The sequence below is a fragment of the Carettochelys insculpta genome, chromosome 10 (assembly GCF_033958435.1).
Source record: "Carettochelys insculpta isolate YL-2023 chromosome 10, ASM3395843v1, whole genome shotgun sequence".
NCBI classification, from domain to species: domain Eukaryota; kingdom Metazoa; phylum Chordata; order Testudines; family Carettochelyidae; genus Carettochelys; species Carettochelys insculpta.
The window spans coordinates 24155879-24177747 of record NC_134146.1 but is presented as its reverse complement, the minus strand read 5'-3'; the positions used below and the strand labels follow the sequence as shown (position 1 = coordinate 24177747).

General features: G+C 40.3%; 1 protein-coding gene across 3 annotated transcripts; it reads left to right on the top strand.

Annotated features, from left to right (window-relative positions):
• Positions 1 to 1320: 1320 nt before the first annotated feature.
• On the top strand, positions 1321 to 20546 carry LOC142018323 (phospholipid scramblase family member 5-like). Of its 3 annotated transcripts, none has more exons than XM_075004045.1 (8): positions 1321 to 1447; positions 5432 to 5583; positions 8131 to 8173; positions 9744 to 9964; positions 11560 to 11721; positions 13128 to 13289; positions 14463 to 14545; positions 20083 to 20546. In XM_075004045.1, the coding sequence occupies exons 1-7, from the start codon at positions 1435 to 1437 to the stop codon at positions 14499 to 14501; spliced, it is 792 nt and encodes a 263-aa protein (XP_074860146.1). In that variant the 5' UTR covers positions 1321 to 1434; the 3' UTR covers positions 14502 to 14545; positions 20083 to 20546. The 3 variants fall into 3 exon arrangements, with proteins under 3 accessions (XP_074860146.1, XP_074860145.1, XP_074860144.1); XM_075004044.1 differs by lacking the exon at positions 20083 to 20546 and adding an exon at positions 16665 to 18463; XM_075004043.1 differs by lacking the exons at positions 14463 to 14545; positions 20083 to 20546 and having other exon boundaries at positions 13128 to 14285.
• Positions 20547 to 21869: the final 1323 nt, after the last annotated feature.

Here is a 21869-nt window from a genome sequence, read left to right as displayed (position 1 = left end):
CAATGGTTGTCTCCTACACAATCCCTGTGGGCAAGGCTTTGGGTCAATTTCAAGATGGAATTGTTTCAAGAGTCAGTTTCAAGGCCTTGTTGGTCTTAACAACCAAGCATTTCTGGGCTGCAGAGATGCTTTGGTTGCATCTTTTTCTTCCCTATTTCCCACCATAGTTGGAGGGAGGCTGAGGGGTGGGCATAGGAGCCCTGTAATAACTCTACGCCATCTGAGTCCCCGCCCCCACAAACACACTGGGTGAGTGAGCTTCCAGGCAGTTTCACAAAGCCCAAATCTGCAGCATTACAATGGAAGACTGGGCTCTGTGTGTGTATTACTCTGATTTAGAACTCTTGTCAGCAAAAAATCAGCTTTATCTTGCTATTTTTAGAGTCTTCTCAGAAACTTGATTGAATTGTAAACAGTGGGCCAAATTCTGCTTATTTACTCCTGACCAAACTTTTTCAGATTAGTGGGGTTTGCATGAGTGTAAATGAGAGCAGAGTTTGAACCAAAATACTTTACTCTGATTCTTCTGACTCTATATATAGATTGCACCATTTCAGCAGTCATGAATCCTGTCTGCCTCCAGATCACATGGGTCTGATCTCCATGGTGACTTGGTCACTTAAGGTAGAAATATGAGCCGGCAAGTCAAGGTTACTGTGTCTCCCTCTCTGCCTCCCTCTCTCAGTGCAATGCAGGTAATTATTAGCATGACATTTTGACTTAAAGTGGGATTCGTCTGGAGCAAAATTTGCCATTTTTTTAACTTGTTTAAATTTAGTTTACACAATGTCGTATCCATCACAGATCCTCAATTCAGGTGTGGAGAATAAGTGGTATCCTTTTCTGGGTCTCATTTGGTAGAAAAGCCAGGATCCTTAGTTAGGGGAAGTTGATTCTACAAGAAAAATAAATAAAATGAAAAATCATGTACAGTATAGGTCTTCCATCTCTGAACTGTCAAAACTTTCATTGCAAGAAGGCCAACAACTCCTTTGTCCTTAGTAGGTGTCCTGGGAAAATGGAAATGTACAAAGACATAAATTGTCTAGTCTTAGAATACAAATAGCTAAGCAGTGCAATATAAGTGAGACTCTTAGGTCTTATCCGTATGTTTAAATTAACCAACGAGCTCTTAAAATTTACTTCTTTGTACTGATGATGCACCTCTCCTATTTTATTGATACAAAATGGCTTTAAAATGAGTAATATTTTTCTTATTTGCTAGCATCATCTCCCCCTGTTGTCCATAGACATGAAATGCCTTAAACATAAGAAAGGCGATACATTTCCTTCCAGTTCTTTTGTAAGCTGACATGAAGTCGACAGACACCTTCTGAAGTTGTGTGCATGCTGTGTTCCCCCACCCCCTTCCTGCAACAAGAAAAGCTTGTCTTTTAACCTGGCTTCCTTTGAAGAAGTGACTCAGGCAGCTTCATGGCCTCTCAAGGTAAGTGCATAGACAGCCTGTATTTTTGCATCATGTTTACAGAAACCTACCGTCGTGTAAATTTCCAGCAATTTAATTAAAGGAGAAGAGTTCAGACTTAAGCCATAAAATCCAAAGTATGGTTGTTTCATCTTTTTTTTTGTTTTTCAGATTGAGATGCTCCTATGGAGAGTAAAATCAATAATGTTAATTGAATAAAATATATTAAGCAAAAAGTAGCATTTGCATTTGTGAGGTGTTTGTTCATATTTCTGTGCTTCCTGCTGCCTGTGCAGTTGGCACTGAATATAGGGAAAGAGTGTGTACTAATCCAAGGTTAAAATATTTTGCACTCACTTCTTCCAGAGCCTACTCTGAAAATACTGTATCAGCAGATGATGCTCACTTTGAAGAGTCACAATCCTGCACCAAGCAACTAAGGAAATCTTTGAAGACTAATTGCAATTAGTCAGATTAGCTATATTTGGGTTCATTCCTGGCATGTATTATCTTTAGCTGGAGTCAACTGGATCCTCAGAACTGCAAGTGAAAGTGGCAGTCAGTTAATCAACAGATCCTTCCAAGTTCATTTGCATATGCAATCACATAATATAGCTAAAAAGCAACAGCCAAAATTTAGCTATCCTTTATGTCAAGACAAGTCTGCTGAAAATACCCCATTGAGTTGTACAGGTAAAAAGGGCACAAAATTTGGGCAACTAGCAGAGTTCCAATAATTTACTTTGTTGGATTGTCAGTTTTCCTTCATCTTTTTGCTATAACTTTTAAATTCATTGTGACTTAACACTAAGGATGTTTTGGGTATTGAGTATTTTTATCACATTTTTGCTGCATGCTTTCAAATATTTCTTCTGGAGTGTGAAGACTTGAATATTTGTACTGAAGTTATAATGGGGAATTTGTCATGTATGTTTTTAACATATGGTAGTTAGCAGAAACAGCTGAATAAGGTAGCCTTCTAGCATAGGTTTTACAGCAAAGAAGCACAGTAATATACTTCTAGACAGTAGCCAATAATTCTACAAATTATGATTACACTGTCCAATCCATTGGTTTATCTTAAATATCTGAAATAGAAAAAAAACCCTCACCAAATATGCACAAAATAGACAAAGCTTCAAAGTATCTGAGATTTACATCAATATTTAATGTATTTGCTGTTTGATTTTTTGGAAAGCTTAAATGTGATGGACAAAACTGCAGTTTGTCATTTTATTTCTTATTACTATTCAAGAATGACACTAACACTTGGTCAATAAGACTTCATGGCATTTCATGTAAAAAGGGTTAGAGTTACAACAGTACCCTGTGAGGTGAAATGATGCAGAAGAACCTATAAAATATTCATAACTGTTATACATTTTTTAGAAGCCAGATAGAAATTCAAAGGGCTTCCTTCTTTTTCCTGTGGGCTCAGACTTTGAAAGAAAGCAGTCTCTGCAAAGATAAATTAAGATCAAAATATGATTAACTGATGAATAAGCTGCATTATGTTCAAATAATAATAAAGGATCTAATTTACATCCATAACAGCAATGGAAAAGCCACAGCTCTTTCTGGTGCTAAAACATGATTGCGCATGAGAATTGCAGTATGCTTGATAGTAACTACCTGTTTGGGGACACTCACACTTATCTAAGTGTGAAGGCTTCCTTTAATAAAATGCTAAGTTATTTAAACACAATGGGCCTAGTGTTGCTTTCATTTAGACCAGTATAACTAATGCAGCTGCAGTGAAATCCAGGGTAAACCAATGTGAGATCAGATTTGGGCTCATAAAATGGATTTTTCTTTGTTATATGCATGTGACACTCAATTGACTTCGGTGTTGGTGCATGACTGTAAGATAGTGCCCAACGTTACAACCACTTACAAGTACATGTAGCCTCATTACCTTAAATAGGACTACCCAAGGTAACAAACACAATGTCCAATAATGAGTGTTTTCATGATGAAACCCTAAGTACACAGACAGATAAAGACCAATCTTCTGATATTCTAATTTCACCCTGCTGTTACACCATTTCAACTACTGACATTACATGGGCTAAAACTATTTTGTTAGTGTGGGGAACCAAGGTAAGAGAAATGCAGCCATTGATATCCTTTCAAAAGAAAAGACAGCTTCAGCGACCTGAGATGTGAGAGAAATCACTTACTTTCTGGAGAAGGATTCTCTCAGATTAAGCCAATGCATTGAAATCCCATCACACATCAATGAAACCATAAATATTCAAGAGGATACTGCACAGGCACTCTCAGTATGTAAATTGTTACCCCCATTTGACCCAGGCAGTCTTCTGGGGTTGTTGCCATTAAGAGAAGAAATTAATGATAGTCAGGTTGTTATAAGGAGGGAGAAAAATGTTCCTGAATCAAGAATCCATGGGCTTAAACTGCAGCAAGGGAGGTTTAGGGTGGACATTAGGTGGTTAAGCATTGGAATAAATTGCCTAGGGAAACTGTGGAATCTCCATCATTGGAGATTTTTAGGACCAGGTTAGAAAAGCACCAGTCAGGGATGGTGTAGATCAGTGGCGGGCAGCCTGTGGGCCAAAAGCAACCCACTGGAGTTCTACCTGCAGCCCATGGATCCTCTGTCTGCTCTCTTACTCCACATGTCTCTCATGCCCTTGGAAACTGGACCCCTGCATTTCCTACTTCTCCATCTCCCTTCCTCCCCGCACTTTCAAAGCACCACAAATCACCTGATTCATGTTCCGTCCCCACTCCTCCCACTCCCTTCTCAAGCTTGAACAGCTGTTCAAAGTCTGGGAAGAAGGCAGGAGGAATGGGGATGCACAGCAAATCAGAGGAAAGTTCTGGGAGGATGGGGAAAAGCTAGTTAAGTGTGGGGCTTCAGTGCCCCAGGGCACCAGAAGGCTGGAGGGGCAGGCAGGGGCAGGCAGCTCAATGAGATGCCTTTCATATGCCCCCCTTGCTAATCTTGGTTGCTCATTGCTGATACTCAGTCCTGCTATGAGTGCAGGAGACTCAGCCTGCTGGCCAATGTTCCCTCTAATTTTTTCTATCTGTGTGGCTTTTTTTCATCCATGTGCAGAATACATTTTGTTGTGTGCACTAAAGCATAAGTTAATGTGTGCCATGAGGGGAAAAACCACAAAACCAATTGTGGGTATCCTGTTGGATGGCAATGGCATCTGTCCTGAGTAGCCACCCCAGTGCACAGCTTACAGGAAACATTGCTGATGACTTGAGGTCCCTTCCAGTACTAGTAGTCTATGATTGCTTTAGTCCAATCCTTTTTTATTTTTTCCCAGAAAAAAAAATACTATGAAGTCCAGATGTCCTGAACACAAGAATCAGGAATCAGTCCTCTGCCTGGAGTTCCAAGCCCCCTTCTAACCAACAGTCTACCCAGAAGTGCTCTTTTATGGTTCTCTCAAGGTCACATGACAAGCACTTCTCAGTGTTGTTTCTGCAGCTTCTCTCCCTGAGATACTCGCTCAGCCCCTTGCCTTTGCATTCATCCATCAGCGAAACCCTTCTGCTCACTTAGCTCACATTTCTGACCACTCTTGTGTGTTTCTTACATTCATCCAGAATGAGGGACAGCAGTGATTTCACCGGTGAGGTTTCACCCAGTGTAATGTACACATGCATTTTGTTGCTCTCTTTGACCGTTTTTACACTTGCCACTTGTTCTGTAAGTGGCATGCTAATGAATGGCCCAGAAAATGCTAATGAAGCATGGATGTAAATTTCCGGTGCCTCATTAGCATATGGTCACATGATTCGGAGTCCAGAAGAAGCAGAAGAAATGGCCTTTGTGTCTCTGTGCATTGGTGTCTACATTCTAGCACAAACTTGCTGTAAATCTCATTCCTGAAAATTCTCTTACTTCTGAATAGATATAGCTACATAAAAAAGAAACCAAAACTAAACAATTATCTATGCAACAGTATCATATACGTCCTCATTATAGAACGTAAATGTCAATTAAATCTTTTTTCCTTGCTACAGATCCTCAAGGACAAATAAACAAAATCTTCCAGGATCATCTCCCAGGTTCTCCAGACCCTTCTAGTCAAAGTAAACCTGTTGAACCTGCAAATGCCTGGAAATATGCAGCACTACCTCACAGCTTGCCTCCTGGTCTGGAATACCTGAGCCAGGTCCTGTTGTCTCTAACCCTTAATAACAATTTGTTTCCTCAATAGCTAAGGGTTGTATTGAAACAAAACAAAACTTTGAAGTTAATGTAGGCTTTCAGGAAGGTTCTAACTTATGGTTACTGCTGCCTTAGGCAAATCTGTTGGCTTTACTTTCATCCCTCAACAACTCAACACAAAGAGCAAACATGATTCTGACAAGAGTGCTGTGAAAAAAAAAATGAAACAAAAAAACCCTGTGATTGGAAATAACTCTACTCTGTGCTGATTAGGCCTCAACTGAAGTATTGTGTCCAGTTCTGGGCACCACATTTCAGGAAGGATGTGGAGAAATTGGATAGGGTTCAGAACAATGTTCCATCCAAGGGTAGAATAAATTTTGTTATGTGCAACAAGATGTGTGGATGTGCACAACAACAGAAACACATGCTGCCCACTGTGGACAGCTGTGGGCACTCTGCTAATCAGCTAAGTAGCTCCTGAATCTCTCCTGGGATACTGAGCAGAGGTTTCCTCTGCAAGCAGACCCTCCAAAACCAATGGGAGCAGGTGAAGGGTAATCTAGCACTCTGCATGAGTAATGGGAATTAGAAATTGTTTCTAAGATGTAGGGAACAAATATTTTCCCTTTTCTTTGCAAACTTTTCACCTTAGTGAGTAAGTACCCAGCTTCCTATAGCCATATATTTAAAAGATTCAGGAAAAAGTGGATCTCGTAACTTTTTAGTTACAGATTGCATAAAAGACATTTTTGTCTCCCCTTTCACAGCCTTGTACTTTGTTCACAGTCCCCAAAAGTGAATGTGGAGCCCATTCTGGGAACTATATTTGAAGTCAGAGATGGAAATGTATGGAGATATACAGGATAATGCCCAAAAAAAGAAAAAAAGTATAGGAAAAGAGTGTATCTTGCAGACATTTATGCTTTCAAAAGTAGCCTTAACAGTAGCCTTATAACCTATATATGTTTAAGTTATACAGCCAAAACTACCACTGTTAAAAATGGTAATCTGCTAAAAAGACAAATGTTAAGTTAGCTACATAAACCCTTATAAGTTTTAGAGTCTAAAATAGTTAGAAAGGCAATGTGAGCAGTCTCTTTGATCCTTGAGTGCAATGATACATGATGGATCCAATAAAACAAAAAGCACAAAAACTATTTCTGCTTTTACTGCACTCTCCAAACTTGGATGGATTTATAATAAATTAATTTATATGGTTAAAATAGCTCCAGGCTTTTAACAACACTTAATATGTTTTGTCCTGTGAAATACCAAATTGGAGTATAAAAACAATGTTCAATCATTGGGACATTTTGCAATGTTCAAGACGGTTTGCATTGTAGTATTTGTGCCTTTTATTACAATTTAAGCGGCAAGTAGCTAAGGGGCTTAGGAAAACATCTGTAAATACAAAGGCCTTATTCAGAGATCTATTTGCTTGTGTACTACATTGATCATTATGGGGCCCTGGAGGCTAGCTCACCAGCTTCTGTTTGCAAACTGGATGAGCTGCAAGAGGGACTTGACCCAAATGCCAGCAAGTTGTTCTGAATATGTGTGACACAAAGGTTACCAAATATAGAAGTGATACTGAATGAAGGTCTGTGGCATGATGATCCCATATGATATTTCTTCAATCTCAAGGATGGAGAAAATCCTGAACCAAATAGTTGATGGCCATCAGAAACTTCAGGAAAAGAAATGACCAAAGGCCACATTGTTAGTGGAGTGCTCTGTCAAAATGTCATTGATGTGAATGCCAATCAGTTTTGCAGCATTAGCACCCTCTTCCCAAGCCAGAACAAATGCCTGAGAGAGCACCATAAATTGTTACAGCAGTTCTGGGAAGGAGAGTCAGCAACACATAGCAAATAGGCACTGTTTGTCACTAGGTGTATAATTTGTCAATCATATGGTACTTTCTCCTTGGTCAACAAGTTGGTTTTCTAGACCAGGCCATTATTTTTTGCTTATTTTAGTCTCCTAGATGTGCGCTGGTCATACCTCCTCCCTGTTCTCAACCAGTCCTGGTCTTATACAGCCCATGCCTTCAGGGAACTCATTTGTACTAGGTGAGTCTTCAACAAGGGAGAAACAGCCAGATACCTTTGCATAATCAGAAGAGTACAAAAGAGAACAAGTGAAAGAGAGAATCAGGTTCTGCATCTTTTGTATATTTCGTTCAATTACACCTGGCTTCATCATGATGTCAGTGGAACTTACCTGGTCACTACTTTCAGGGAGATGAATACCATACATAGCCATCACAGAATTATATCATATCCCTCTAACTGACAGGGAGTAGAACCAGCTTCTTCTTGAGCAGGTCAGGATTCCTCTGAATTCACAAGAAAGTGACTACTCTGACGCAGGGTGCTTCCCAAGGTATCCAGGCGTTGCTGGCCTGAGAGCAAAGAAATGTAGGTCTCCTGGAACATATGGTATCTTTGACAGGTATATGAGAAAGATTTGCATTGGCAATACCAAATCTCTTTAATTTTATGAGAGTGCTGCCATGTGGTTTCATTTATTTTCATTTTTTTAACAGCTGGACCAGATAATCATTCACCAACAGGTGGATCTTCTTGAAGGTACTATGTGTTTGAGTTTCATCTTTACAATGCCAGTACGTAGATATCTCTGTAAATGTAACATCAGTTAAGTTCTGATCTAAATCCTTTGAAGCCAAGGAATAAACTCCCATTGATGATACCATGCATCTGATTAGGTCCTTAATGCTGAAAGTTAATTTTGGTTTATGACAGTTCTACCACAATAAATGGTGAGGAAAAGGTCAATAATGAGTCTGTACTCCAGCCACAGATGTTTCTTCCTCAAGAAATTCAAAGGAACTGCCTACATCTAATCAGATTTTTGTGTTTCCAGGATGGGGAAGATATTGTTCTCTTTTATTATTCCCTGATTCACATACTACCAAATAATATAATGCTCTCTGATCAGATGAGTGAAATAAACAGCAGATATCTCTAGGGAATGGTCCACATTAAGCTGAAAAGTAGATTTAAGATACACAGTTCCAGCTACAACATTTGCATAGCTGGAATCAGCATCGTAGATCGATTTTTCTGGCCATCCACACAGCAGGAGGTCAATGGGAGAAACTCTCCTGTTGACCTCCCTTACTCTTTATGACAATGGGGAGTAGCAGGGTCAACTGTAGAGCCTTGATGGTTCAATTTAGTGTATCACTACTAGGTAAGCTAAATTGAACACTGGAAGATTGATTCTGAACGAGTTGATCTTCCCATAAGTATAGATGTACCTTAAGTGATACAATAATTCATAATACTTTGCATTTATATAGTGCTTTAGCATTGCAAAGTACTCTGGAAACATTAACTGCTGCAAATGAAATGTCACGTTTCTGGACCTCCATCCCCCTGGCACTGAATATTGGCATGGGGCCTGATCCTGTTTCATTGACATGAGTAGGAGTTTTGCCACTGAGCAAAACTAAACAGAATCATATCAAAACAAAAAAGCAGTCCAGTAGCAAAGTGATGAGCTTTCATGGGACAGACCCACTTCTTCAGATCATAGCCATACCAGAACAGACTCAATATTTAAGGCACATTGAGTCTGTTCTGATATGGCTATGATCTGAAGAAGTGGGTCTGTCCCATGAAAACTCATCACCTAATAAATTAGTTTGTTAGTCTTTAAAGTGCTACTGGACTGCTTTTTTGTTTTGATAGTATATAGACTAGCATGACTATCTCTCTGTTACTATTGAACAGAATCATGTAATTACTTTTCCCTTATGTATGTGGGCGGTGGTGAGCCCAAATCATAACTCTGGATATCACGTCTGGCACCTGATCTGAAGTTCATAATCCTGAAGTGGGTCAAACCGAAGTCTGATATGAGCATTCTTTAACTTGGTTTCAAATACAATTCTGAATTTTTTCAGATTCAGCCGGGTTCAGAGTCAATCTCTTATCTAATTATTATTGCAAATTTGCGTAGTTTAATTACTGTAATGGAATTTTAAATGGTTCCTGTTCCAAAGAACTTACAATATACATTATAAAGAGAGGCTGGACTGTAAACTTGGATCCAAACTTGGATCAGGTGTTTTTGGGACATCTGTACTTTTAATTTGTTATACTAAATAACTTGCTAACTGTTTTACTTTATTAGTCATACTTGGTACGGAGACCTGCAGCAAATATGAGATAAAAAACCATTTGGGACAAAGAGTTTACTTTGCAGTGGAAGAAAATGGTTGCTTTGATCGTAACTTCTGTTCACCTATACGGTCTTTCACCATAAGGATTGCAGACAACACTGGTCGAGAGGTGATCACAGTGAATAGACCCTTGCGATGCAACAGCTGCTGGTTCCCTTGCTACATGCAAGAGGTCAGTGAATATTAACAACAGCACCATTTATCTATATGTTTCTCAAATTATCCTTTTCTGAGTTTGGCATTAGATCCACTTTCCAAATGGGTAAAATTATGAGCTATGTGTTTTGTCTGTCTCCATGTGGTGAGAGACAATGTTAGATCTGAGACTAGAGACCACCAGGCTAGGCTCTGGATGCTAGACCATATTTCCTCTTAAAAATTCAATTCAATTAAATTAAAAATAATAATTGTCAAGTAATTGGCAAGGAACATACTACCTTAAAGAGGAATGAGACGTGTAATCACAAATAATGTATGGCAAGCAAGGAAGGTGGGACTTTGGCCTTCATTCAGATTAAACGTCTGAAGCAGATCAGTTGCATGTCAAGTTCCATAGGTTTTTGCCATGTAAAACTAGAGGGATTGAGTGATATGATTAGACTCTGCAAGTTCAGACCCACAAATGATGAGAGAATTTGCCTTCAGCTTTGCTCAGATAAGTGCCAATGCTACAAAGAAGACCATACAGAGGTCAGTCCTCAATGTAGGATGATACAGTGACTGGAGCTTGTGATCCACTGTTTGTTTGAAGTGTATGTGATTTAGTAGTATGTTGCAAATTCCACTGTTCAGTTTGATGCAATACATTGTATCGGCATTTCAAACCAAATCATAAAGTACTGTCGTTTCTTGCAGGTTACATAACACTCATTTTTATATGTCTGACAAATTAAACATCTTGTGTGAAATCAGTGGCAATACCTGACTTCAAATGTGGTCAAGATTTCTTTCCTTTTTGGTGGCAGTTTGCTTGCTATTTACTATGTTTAGTACAAAAATATGTATATTAGTCCTCGTAAGTCTTATGAGATGTGTATGTGTGTGTAGTTTGAATAACTTGCTTCTGTGAATTTTTAACACAATCCTATAGGAACGATTGGCACAATAAATATGATTTTACTTGTCATGGACTAACAATAACTTTACAGTGGATAAAGTAAAAGAAAGACAGGAATATTACTGGAGGTCTTTAGTTAATGTCTGTCAGTCTGACTTAGATGACCATACCCTGGACTCTGCCACAGAAAATCCTAACATCTCTCTCGTACATTTTCACAGTATCCACCATTTTGTATTGAGGGTGCTCCACCATTAGGAATACTCTCCTTTGAATGAGAACACAGATCCTTTCTGTATTGTACCACTCATAAAGCACTCTGATTCTGAGATATAGTGACTGTGAAGGGTAAATATTCTATTCCAACATGTTAATTTTATGCAAATGCTTATATACTTTCCCACTTCTTCTTAGTGATGCATTATGATTTGCACTGGAGATGCAAACTGAGGTACAGCAATCTCAGATCTCTATGATAGACCTTTGTATATTTGCTAATTACTGTAAATGCATTAGCTTCTGCATGTATATGGTTTTTCATGTGCTATAAATCTTTATTCTTTAGCATCAGTTATAAATATTGTTCAGTATATTTAAAATATTAAGTCTTTACACACTACTTTTATGATTCAACATTTTTCCTTTAAAAATTGGGCATTAGATTTGTGTAAATGTACATGCTTTTATTGTAAGCCCCTTTTGTTTAACAGTTAGAAGTTCAATCCCCTCCTGGTACAATTGTCGGCTATGTTGTCCAGAAGTGGGACCCTCTGTTGCCTAAATTCACTATACTGAATGAGAGCAAAGAAGATGTATTGAAAATAATTGGCCCCTATGCAACATGCAGCTGTTTTGGTGATATAGACTTTGAGGTAAGTTTCATACACTAGCGATTATGCATTGTTTTAAAGTAGTATTACATTTTGACTGGTATAATCAATGAAGGTTTACAATTTAAAAACCAATGAACTACTGTAAGATAAGAACCAGATATCTTCAGAGTACTGAGTGACTAATTCCAGTTCATGGTTCTAGCCTCAGATCTTAGACTGGAAGCTGAGTTTATACCCTGCATTTCCTGGATAGGAGTGACAATTGATAGAGGAAAAAAAAATTCCCAGAATGAAATCCTGGACCTTGAAATCAATGGGAGTCCTGTCCCCTCCGACCTTGCCCCAGGGCCTGTGGTGCCTATTGGCACTGCTGGATACATGGTTATAATGCTGGACCTATAGGCTCCTTGTCACATGCCATAAGATTCTTTTCTCAAATTCCATCTAAAAACAACAGCCATAACATGAATCCTCCCTCTGTGACATCTTGAAATTCCATAGGCAGGAAATATCAAGGGAGTGTGGTTTCATTCTTTAGTTGTTTGTTTATGTTATGGTTATACCGCGAGGCCTGCAGCTGGCTAGGATGCCCAATGCTAGGCACTCTGCCACTACAGACAATGACAGTTCCTGCCCCAAAGAGTTTGAAGTCTGCAAGACAAGACATTACAGCTGTGTGAGACAAGCAAGTCAAGGTGAAGATGAGAGTAATGGGCTAACAATAAAAATTATAGGCTGGTGTGTTGTATATTAGCAAGTTTTGAAAAACCCTTCGCTTGCAAGGGGGTGGAGAATTTTCCAGAATTTCACTGAAAAGTGAAATGCAGGGATTGTAAAAACTGTTCAAAACAGAAAATCTTTTTGGCCGTTTCTACACAGGCCACTTCCTTCGGAAGTGGCATGATAATACATGGAGCAAAAGATGCTAATGAGGTGCGGATGCAAATTCCCCATGCCTCATTAGCATAAAGTCATGTGATTTGGAGTCTGGAAGACCGTTCTTCCAGACTCCAAAATGCCGTGTAGAAGTGCGGCCTGTTCTTCTGGAGGACCCTTCTTCCCGAAAATTTCGCTCCGTGTATTAGCGTGTCACTTCTGAAGGAAGTGGCCTGTTAGAAACGGCCTTTGTGTTTTGATTGCAATCATAATGCATGTAAGTATGAATGGAGATAAATGGTTCTTGGCATTGTGCTGGCTGTCTACATGGGTTGAACTGCATTTTGCCTTCTGGACCAAATCCTCAGCTTGTTTAAACTGGAGGAACACCAGTGGAATCAATGAATTGTTCTGATTTATACCAGCTGAGATCCGGCCTACCAAGAATAGGCTACGTCTTTGTTACAGGCAGTGATTATAATGAGTTTAATATGTTATTGTTTGAGGGGAGTAATGGAAGGGAGTCTATTAGGGTGACTATTTGTAAATCCTTATTTTCTCTTGTGCAGGTAAAAACTCTTAATGAAACGTCAACAATTGGCAAGATTTCCAAATATTGGTCTGGATTTGTGAACAATGTCTTTACCAACACTGCTAACTTTGGGATCCAGGTTCCCATAGATCTTGATGTGAAAATCAAGGCTATAATGATTGGTGCTTGTTTCCTCTTAGTAAGTACACAAAACCAGAGGGAAAAGCCACCCCAAGCTAGGTAAAGTGGGACCCCACAATTAATGGTATGACCCCAGTTGTACAGTAGGATCCATCTGAGTTGACCCTTGGGTATGTGCTCTTCCTGTTGCAGGATTGGGACCCAACATAAAATTATCATTTCCTAAAAGATTATTAGCTGGGAAACTTGTAACTGTAATGTTTTTTTTTTCTTTTTTCATTTACTGATGTGGAATGTCTTTAAAATTTGTTTCATTTTTTTATGAAGTTGCACCACATTCTGTCAGTTTAAATATTTGCATGTGTTGTCCTGTGTCACAAAAGCTGTGATTAAATATTGTAATCCTACCAGAATTTAACCAAAACCTGGATAGCCTGAGGCAACAGGAAAAACTGCTGAACTAAAGCTTGTCTGTGAACTATGAGGGAAGAGCAATCACGCTGATTCTCTTTTTGTTGTTTCAAGATTCTGGGTCTGATTTGTCCCTTCTAGGACATAAATAACTCCCATTGATTTCACATGAGATTTGTATGTATCATGAGGAGGAGAGTAGGGCTCTGGAAAGGGAAATCCTTTGGTTTATCCACAGTTACTCATTTTATTCAGTATCACCTATACCTCTTCCAGTGGGTCATAATGTTTTCCCTAGCCAATCTTCGTCTTCCTTTACAAAGTCTATTGTAAAGCACGGCAAGTTAAAACATTCATGAACAGGCTCAGAGAGGGCTTTGTGGGGATTTGAGGTGCACAACTATCATAGCAAATCAGCATTTTTGTTTGTGCTTAATTTATTTCTCCCTGTCCATTTTATATTCATGCTACACATGAGTACGGCTATGACTGCCACATAATGATTTCAAAAAAACTGCTTGGATTCTCTGATCAGGCAAAACAGGAAGACAGACAAAGCTATTTTGATTGTACTTCTGAAAAACACAACAGTGAATGTGATATTTTATTCTAGTTCTTGACTGCAACAAGCTAAGAAATATAATTCTCGTGACACTTAAGATTTTCAGATTTTCTCTGAAATAACTCGCATTGCTCAGTTGCAGAAAGCCATTGACTAATACATTTATTTTAAATAATAAAAGCCTACAAGTCTGACTTTTGATATTAATTGTTGCTTTTTTGTATCTTTCTCAGCATTCACAACATTATTTATTTGTAGGATCTAATGTTCTTTGAGAACTCACTGGATGGATTATAACAAGCAAGATGACAGAAACAATAAAATATGCGGAATGTGTTTCAGTAAGTAAGAATATAAATTGATATTCTTGCTTTGAAGGCTTCTACATTAGACGCTTTCTAATTCTTTTTCATTTTCTTCTGCAAATCCCTTGAGCTCTGGTCATTATATTTTATTACTCAAATCTTTTTTTTTTTTGAGGAAAAAAGTTAACAGTATTTATTAAAATATATCTTATGCAAATAACAATTTCCCCATCTGAATGGTGTGTACTGATGGCTAAACATACAGTTTTCTGACAGCAATGTTGCTTTGGAAACTGCTGGTCTCTTTTTTCTCTTTTGATGTTTTTGAATGTGAAGCATGAAAGATCAGAACTAAGGCTTGCAGCATCACTGATGAAAAGTCTACGTTTAGAGAATCCTTTGAAGTTTTGCAAGTGCTGGCACTAGTTATTAAACAAATAAGGGTGGGACTTTCCATTATTTCAGCAGTAGCTTTTCAATCTACTATGAATTAACAGTAACAGACCAAATATAACAGTAACTATGTACTGCTATTGCCCAATGGGGAAGTTTAAGATAAGCAGCTATTTGTGTGGGGCCAGTGGAGGTGAAGGAACTGCCCTCTTGGGTTTAAAAGATATTTCATATAGACAAGATTTAAAAATCACACAAGTTTACAGCAAAGATTTTTCAAAAATGGGAGCCCGACTTGTTTCCAAGTCCATAATTAGTCACATAAATAAGTGACCTGTTTTCAAAACTTTGGAGCGTACAGAATTTTTATTGAAGTCAGGCAAGCATCTGTGAGTTACAGAGAGAGAGAACACAACTACAGTAAACTTTTGATTTACCCAAACCCAATATAACTCACTTTGGAAATAAGGGAGACTATCTGCCAGCCCCACCTTCCCCCCCGCCCCAGAATAAATGCCAGAGACTCACTACAGCCACCATGGGAGCTGGGGCAGGGGCTGTGGCAAGGTGCAGGACCTCTCCTCCCCCAGCCGCCGTGTGCGTGGAGCGTGCTAGTGCCCAGCCACCACTGCCTGCAGTGGCACTGAGCAGCAGCCATGGTGTCAGAGGCTGCTGCCTCCTTGCACGCTCAGTATGGCTATGCCCTACCTTGGCATGGGTGGCTCAGAACTGGGAGCTGGAGAAGCCGCAGCACTGAGAGCTGCAGGAGGTGGAAGGAGCCAGGCCAGCATTCAGCTCCTCTCCTGGTAATTAGGAGAGGGAGATGGAGGTGTGAGGGGAAGGCGGGGCAGAGAACAAGAGTGAGTGGTGGGCTGGGACGGTCAGTGCATCATCATACAGTATAACCATTTGGATATAACAGACTTTCTGCATTAATGGACAGCCCTCCCTCCATTAGTCTGTCAAATTGAGGGTTTACTATATATTTTCAAGTATGCAATGCCTTAGAGTGCTTTAGAATTCTACTCCCACATTGTTGTTGTGGAAAATGTGCTTTGCTTTAACCTACATCACACCTTAAAAGAGAGAATATTTAAATTCAAGCCTGCATCTTTTGAGGCCAACATAAAGCAAACACCTACCATATATACCAAAGTGCAACATAGAAATATATCTAAAGGATGGAGCTAGTTACAGTCTCTTGAAGAGTGTTCACTCCCACTTTTTTCAGATTTTGGATGTCTGTTCATTTATACCATGTTGATATACATTACTATACACTGCTCACAAATGTTCACATTCCCAGGCATTTGCTCATACAATTTTTGGGGTTTGGCTGTTCCTGCTGTAATATCCATATTTGTATCTATGTACAGGTATATTATATGGGCTCGAGTATCTGTGCACAAAAACTCTCATTCACTGTATATTGTTTACTATTTGTCAATTGTTATATCTTGCTTAAAAATTTCAGTTATCCATTCAGGAAACAGAACTAATGCCATATAATATAGGTGACAGATCACACACAAAGAATAACAGGAAGCACAGTTTCAGGGAAGAGTTTACAAAACAGCCATTGGCTGAGATGTGATAGTACAAACAGGGCAGCGAATGCTGGCCAATAGTTCACATGTTTTTTAGATTACCGAATCAGGTGACTAGCCTCACTGCCAACCACTATGAAAATAGTCAAACTACATGCTACGTATGGTCAGTAGGTGGCAGTAACACTTCATTCTTCAATATCTACTTTCCACAGAGTACATCTCCGCCAGAGACAGCTTCAGCCTGCAATTGATTTTTAGCCTTTGGAAGAAAACAGTTCCTCTATATTTGCTGTTTGAAATTAAACCTTTGACACAAGGTATTGGGGCCACTGACTGGTTGTGAGTTGCCACAGAACTATCAGTATCTTGGGAAGCTCTAACTGAAGCTGGTAGCTGCTTGCCTCTGCAATTCCCTGGCGCAGTTTAGCACACCATTCAAGGAGCTGTTCTGATCAAGCTGGAAGACATCCAGTCCGACTCCTGACTCACCATACAGACTGATCCTGTATGTAAAGCTGACAGACTCTGTCATCAGCAGGAGGGAATGAACCTGCGACCTTAGGAGCTAAAGCCCTGTGCTCTACCACATGAGCTAAAAGCCCACTGGCTCTCAGCTAAGGCTGTACAGGAGAGACTTCACTCTCCCTTCTCAGTGGTCTTTGTGGCTCTGGGATTACACATAAATGCAGGGTATCCAGTTCAGATCTAATCCAAGGGGCTGGCAAGGAGGGAAGAGCAAAAGTACCAGCTATCACATCTCCCACTCCTTCGGAGGTCCATTAATAATTGCACAGTTAGGGAGCTCAGTCCTGAACTTTTCTTAGCACTCTGCGCCTGAAGCCTAGCTCTTAAACATCAGCTTAATTTTAAGCATGTGAGTATTGTGGTTATTCACGTGCTTAAAGTTAGACGTGTGCATAAGTGTATCAAGGCCAGAGAGCAAGGCAACTTGCAGAACTGAGCCCTGAGCAACTAAGTGATTGAGAAGACCTATGCCAACAGGATCTCATCAGCTGATCCTGCAAAACCTGAATCAAGTGGACAGCCCTTGCTCATTCTGAAGTTGTATTGACTTCAGGAACACTGCTTGGGTAAGATTCCTCCCTTGATTAAAGGGTTGAAGATCAGATTCAGTGTGTGGGTGAGAGAGAAGTACCACAAATAATGGATAATGAGAAATAACCTTAGTAGCGCATCATCAAACACCTGCAATCTATACTAGAACATGATGCTACACTCTGGAAGGCCCTAGGTGAGAGGCCAGTTCTCTCCTATAGACAGCCTCCCAACCTAATGAAAATACTCACTGGCAACCACAGGCCATACCAGAGTAATACTAATCCTGGAACTTTTCCTTGCAAGAAACCCCATTGCCAACTTTGTCCACATACTTATTCTGGAGATACTATCACTGGACCTAACCATGTTAATTACAACATCAGGGGCTCATTTTCCTGTACCTCAACCAACGTTGTATATGTCATCAAGTGTCAGTAATGCCCCTCTGCTATTCACGTCGGACAAACTGGACAAACACTTCACCAAAGAATGAATGGCACAGAGAAGACATTAGGGGTCTGAATACACATAAACCTGTCAGTGAGAATTTCAATGGAGTGGGCCATTCTGTTAAAGACCTGAGAGTATGTGTCCTACAACAAAGAGATTTTAATAGCAGATTACATAGGGAGATGTGTGAACTGGGGTTCATTCTCAAATTCAGTATATTAACACTTGGCCTCAACAGAGATAGCAATTATCTCATGCATTACAAGTACTGTTTCCATTCCTTTGGTCTTCATAATGGTCTCAGGCAGGACACTTATTAGTATCTCATACCCCTCAGCCCCGGCTTCTGTTTTATGTATCTGATTTGCCAGTTTTTATTTCAATATTTTTGGACTTCTGTATTATATAACTGTCAGTCTGTACTGGAAATGCTATATCTCCAAATCTGAAGGAGTGGGTTTCCTCCACGAAAGTTTGTCAACCAATAAATAATTTTGTTAGTCTTTAAAGCGCTAATACCACAAGGTGGCATTGTGAGAATATGACTGTTCAAACAATGAACTATGCCTGTGGTTCCCAACCTTTTCAGCACCACGGCACACATCAATGAGACAATTCCACAGCACACACACTTTTTTCAGCTGACTCAATTACTCATAAACTTTACATTTACTATGGTTACAGTCTTGGAGAGGTTTGCAACATAGCAGTGCATACGACAAGCTGAACAAGAATCAAATGGTATTTGCGTAATCAAGAAACCACTGAAATGTTTAATTAATTGCAGGATGGGGACCTGGGTCCAGAAAGCAGAATCCCATTCCTGCCAGCCCACTAGAGCTGGGACATGGCATTCAAACTGCATCCCAGCTCCAACAGGCTCTCGCCCTCAGAATTTCCCCTCCCAATGGTTCTGCAAAGAGCCACAGTGAAGGGAAATTGATGAAATTTCACAGAACACTTGGAAAGTTCTCGGAGCACACCAGTTTCACACTGGGTAAAAACCACTGCATTATGATCTCTCCCAAGAAACTGTGTCTCCCCATGATATTTGGTTAGCGTTGAAGAGGGGTAGGGCTGGGGAGGCCTAACGTGCCAGAAAGGAGGAGATGGTCTTGGCCAGGCTGAGGAGCAATGGGACTTCCTCTTCCCCTGCAGAGGCCATTACTGGGGCTGGGTCAGTGCGATTTTCAGAAAACTTCCCCAGCTGCAGGAAGGTCCGTGACTGCTGGCCAGGCACCGTGGTGTAAAGGCAACAGCACAGAAGTCAGGGTGGTATGGTATTGTCACTCTTACTTCTGCATCCCCTAGCAGCAGCAGCACACAAGTGAGAGTGAGTAACAATACCAAATCATGACACCCTCACTTCTGCATTGCTACTGGCAGCAGTATTGCCTCTGAAAGCTGGATGCGTGGCCAGCAGCCACTGTGTTGCCACTGCCCCAGCTCTGAAAGCAGCACTGCCGCTGGTTGCAGACCATAAATAAGGGTGACAATACTGCAAACCCCCTAGAATAGCCTTGCCAGACTTCCTCATGACCCGCTTTTGGGACAGAGCCCCTGGTTCCCATGAAATTTCCAATTTAAATGTCTGAAACCATATAATTCATTATTTTCAAAATCCTATGACTGTGAAATTGACCAAAATGGAGAATGAATTTGGTAGGGCTCTAACACATACACAAAACACACACACACGCAATTTGTCTTTATGTACAACACAGTTCATCCATCAATAAAGCTGAATTTTGGTCTCATATAGAGTACATAGTAGTTTTCAGAATTCAAACAATGGCAAATGCATTGAATGTTCATGTTTTCAAGACAAAATTATGGCAGGCTGTTCCTGATACTAATATCCAGTTTTCATATCTTTATTTGCTTAAAATGGAAATTGCTCTAGAGATAGTTTAGCTTCTGTTTAGTTTTGCATAGGGTACAATTTATAGTTGTATTAAATTATTCTCACATTCTCAAATGGCCTCTGCAGGTGTCTATTGCTCCTTGCATGTAGTGACAAATGATCCTTGAAAATTGTGTTTCCCTGTATTTTCAAATGAGCAAATATAGTGGAAATTCCATCTGCAGTATTGATTACCAAATTTCTTTCTTCCATCATAGGATTTGCTTGTGAGCCACTGGCACAGCTATACATAAAGAAAGAAAAGAAAAACCCAAAGGGAATGATTACAATGATTATATTGTTACTGTCATTTGATGCTTATCTCAGACAAGAAGAATTGCATTGACTTTACAAACACGTATGAAAAACATCAGATCAAGTTTTGCAACAAGCAGCCTCGATAATTATTCTTCCAATTGTCAACTGCAGATCGGAATGAGGAAGTCAGGATGGGCCAAAAAATCATTTGACTGCCTAGCAAATGCCATAATGCTTCCACCCATTTCTATACAGAACTCAGACTGAACCTGATGAAACATTTGGATAAGCTTTCTTTGCCGCTGGGTTTCTTCTACAACTGTGGTTTTCAACCTGTGGTCCATGGACACCTGTGGGTCCATAACCTATATTTAAGATTTCCAATGGGGTCCACACCTCCAGCCAAAATGTTTTAGAGGTCCACAAATGAAAAATATTTGAATACCACTGATCTAGAACCAGATGTGCCAAAGAGTGAAATGAAAGCTGTTTGCTCTATGTTGCAAGGGAATCTGTGAATAAAACATTAAGATTACTAATACTCAGGCCCACTGCCAGGAGGGGGGACACAAGGGGCAATTGCCCAAGGAGCTGGTGAGTCAAAGGGTCCCGGGGTTCCTGGCTGCTGCTACTGCACAGCTGCAGGAGCCCAGGCCCTTTAAATTGCTGCTGGAGCGCTGCATGAGCTTCTGCCTGAGGCCTCACCCCTGGAGAGGCCCCAAATAAGACACACCCAGCAGCATCCTGGTCATACTTCCTTACTCCCCCATCTGAGGGCTGTCAAGGGGCAGGTGCTATACAGGGTTGGATTAAGAAAGGGAATCTAGTGGCTACAGCCCAGCAACTGGGGCCCTTGGGTGAAGTTCCAAAAGCTCCTGAGTTCTGAGCCAGCCCATTCCAGTGGCGGGGGGGGCAGGGGAGGTGGCTGTATGGACCACTTTTCCTACCCTTTGCACTGGAGGTCTGGGAAACTCTGGCTCTGTGCTGTCCTGGCCAGCAGGCTCTGTTCACAGAGCACTCTTTTGCCAGAAATCCCAGCCATTTGTAGCTGTGTGGTTCAGTAACTGCAGAGGAACACAGGACAGCGCAGACCTACCTACCACCCCACCGAATAGGAGCTGCTTCAGATAACCACCCCAAATACTGCCCCACCCCGAGCCTCCTTCCACATTTTCAATCCATAACACCTTCTTAGGCCCCCACATTCCAACCCTGCGCCCTAGCCCTGAGCCCACTCCAGCACCCTAGCTCACTCCCAGACCCTGAGCCTGCTTTTGCATCATAATTCCCACTCAGAGCCTGCACCCACATTCCAAACCCCTTGGCTTCTGAGCATAAGACAATGTGGTTATGGCTGAGGGCTCAAGCATGTAATGCTGTCTTTACAGTCATATTGAAATTGGCACATAGTGTTAAATAAATTATATTTTAATTCCAGTAGGTTCTGGAAATGTAATACAAAGTCTGGATTTTTTTAAAATCTAATTGAATGAATTTAACATAATTAAACCAGAGGGAAACCAGTCACCTATTATACAACAATTCAGTATGACTGCAAGGAGAATGTTGAGCTACCGCATCCTCGTAACACACTCTAACCCTGTGTTTTAGTCCTTATGTGTGCAATTTCATCTTCACCATAATGCTGAGCTACCAGCTTGGGGGGTTCATATATATGTTTGATGATTCAGATGGACCCGCTATTACTACTGGATACTAAGAGTTCAATGGAAAAAATATTGTTTTT

Bases quoted from the DNA above. Each gene is read 5' to 3' on its own strand.
- LOC142018323 (XM_075004043.1), top strand. The intron at 5,584-8,130 runs GTCCTGTTGTCT...TTTTTTTAACAG, and splicing joins GTCTGGAATACCTGAGCCAG to CTGGACCAGATAATCATTCA. The intron at 11,722-13,127 runs GTAAGTTTCATA...TCTCTTGTGCAG, and splicing joins TTGGTGATATAGACTTTGAG to GTAAAAACTCTTAATGAAAC.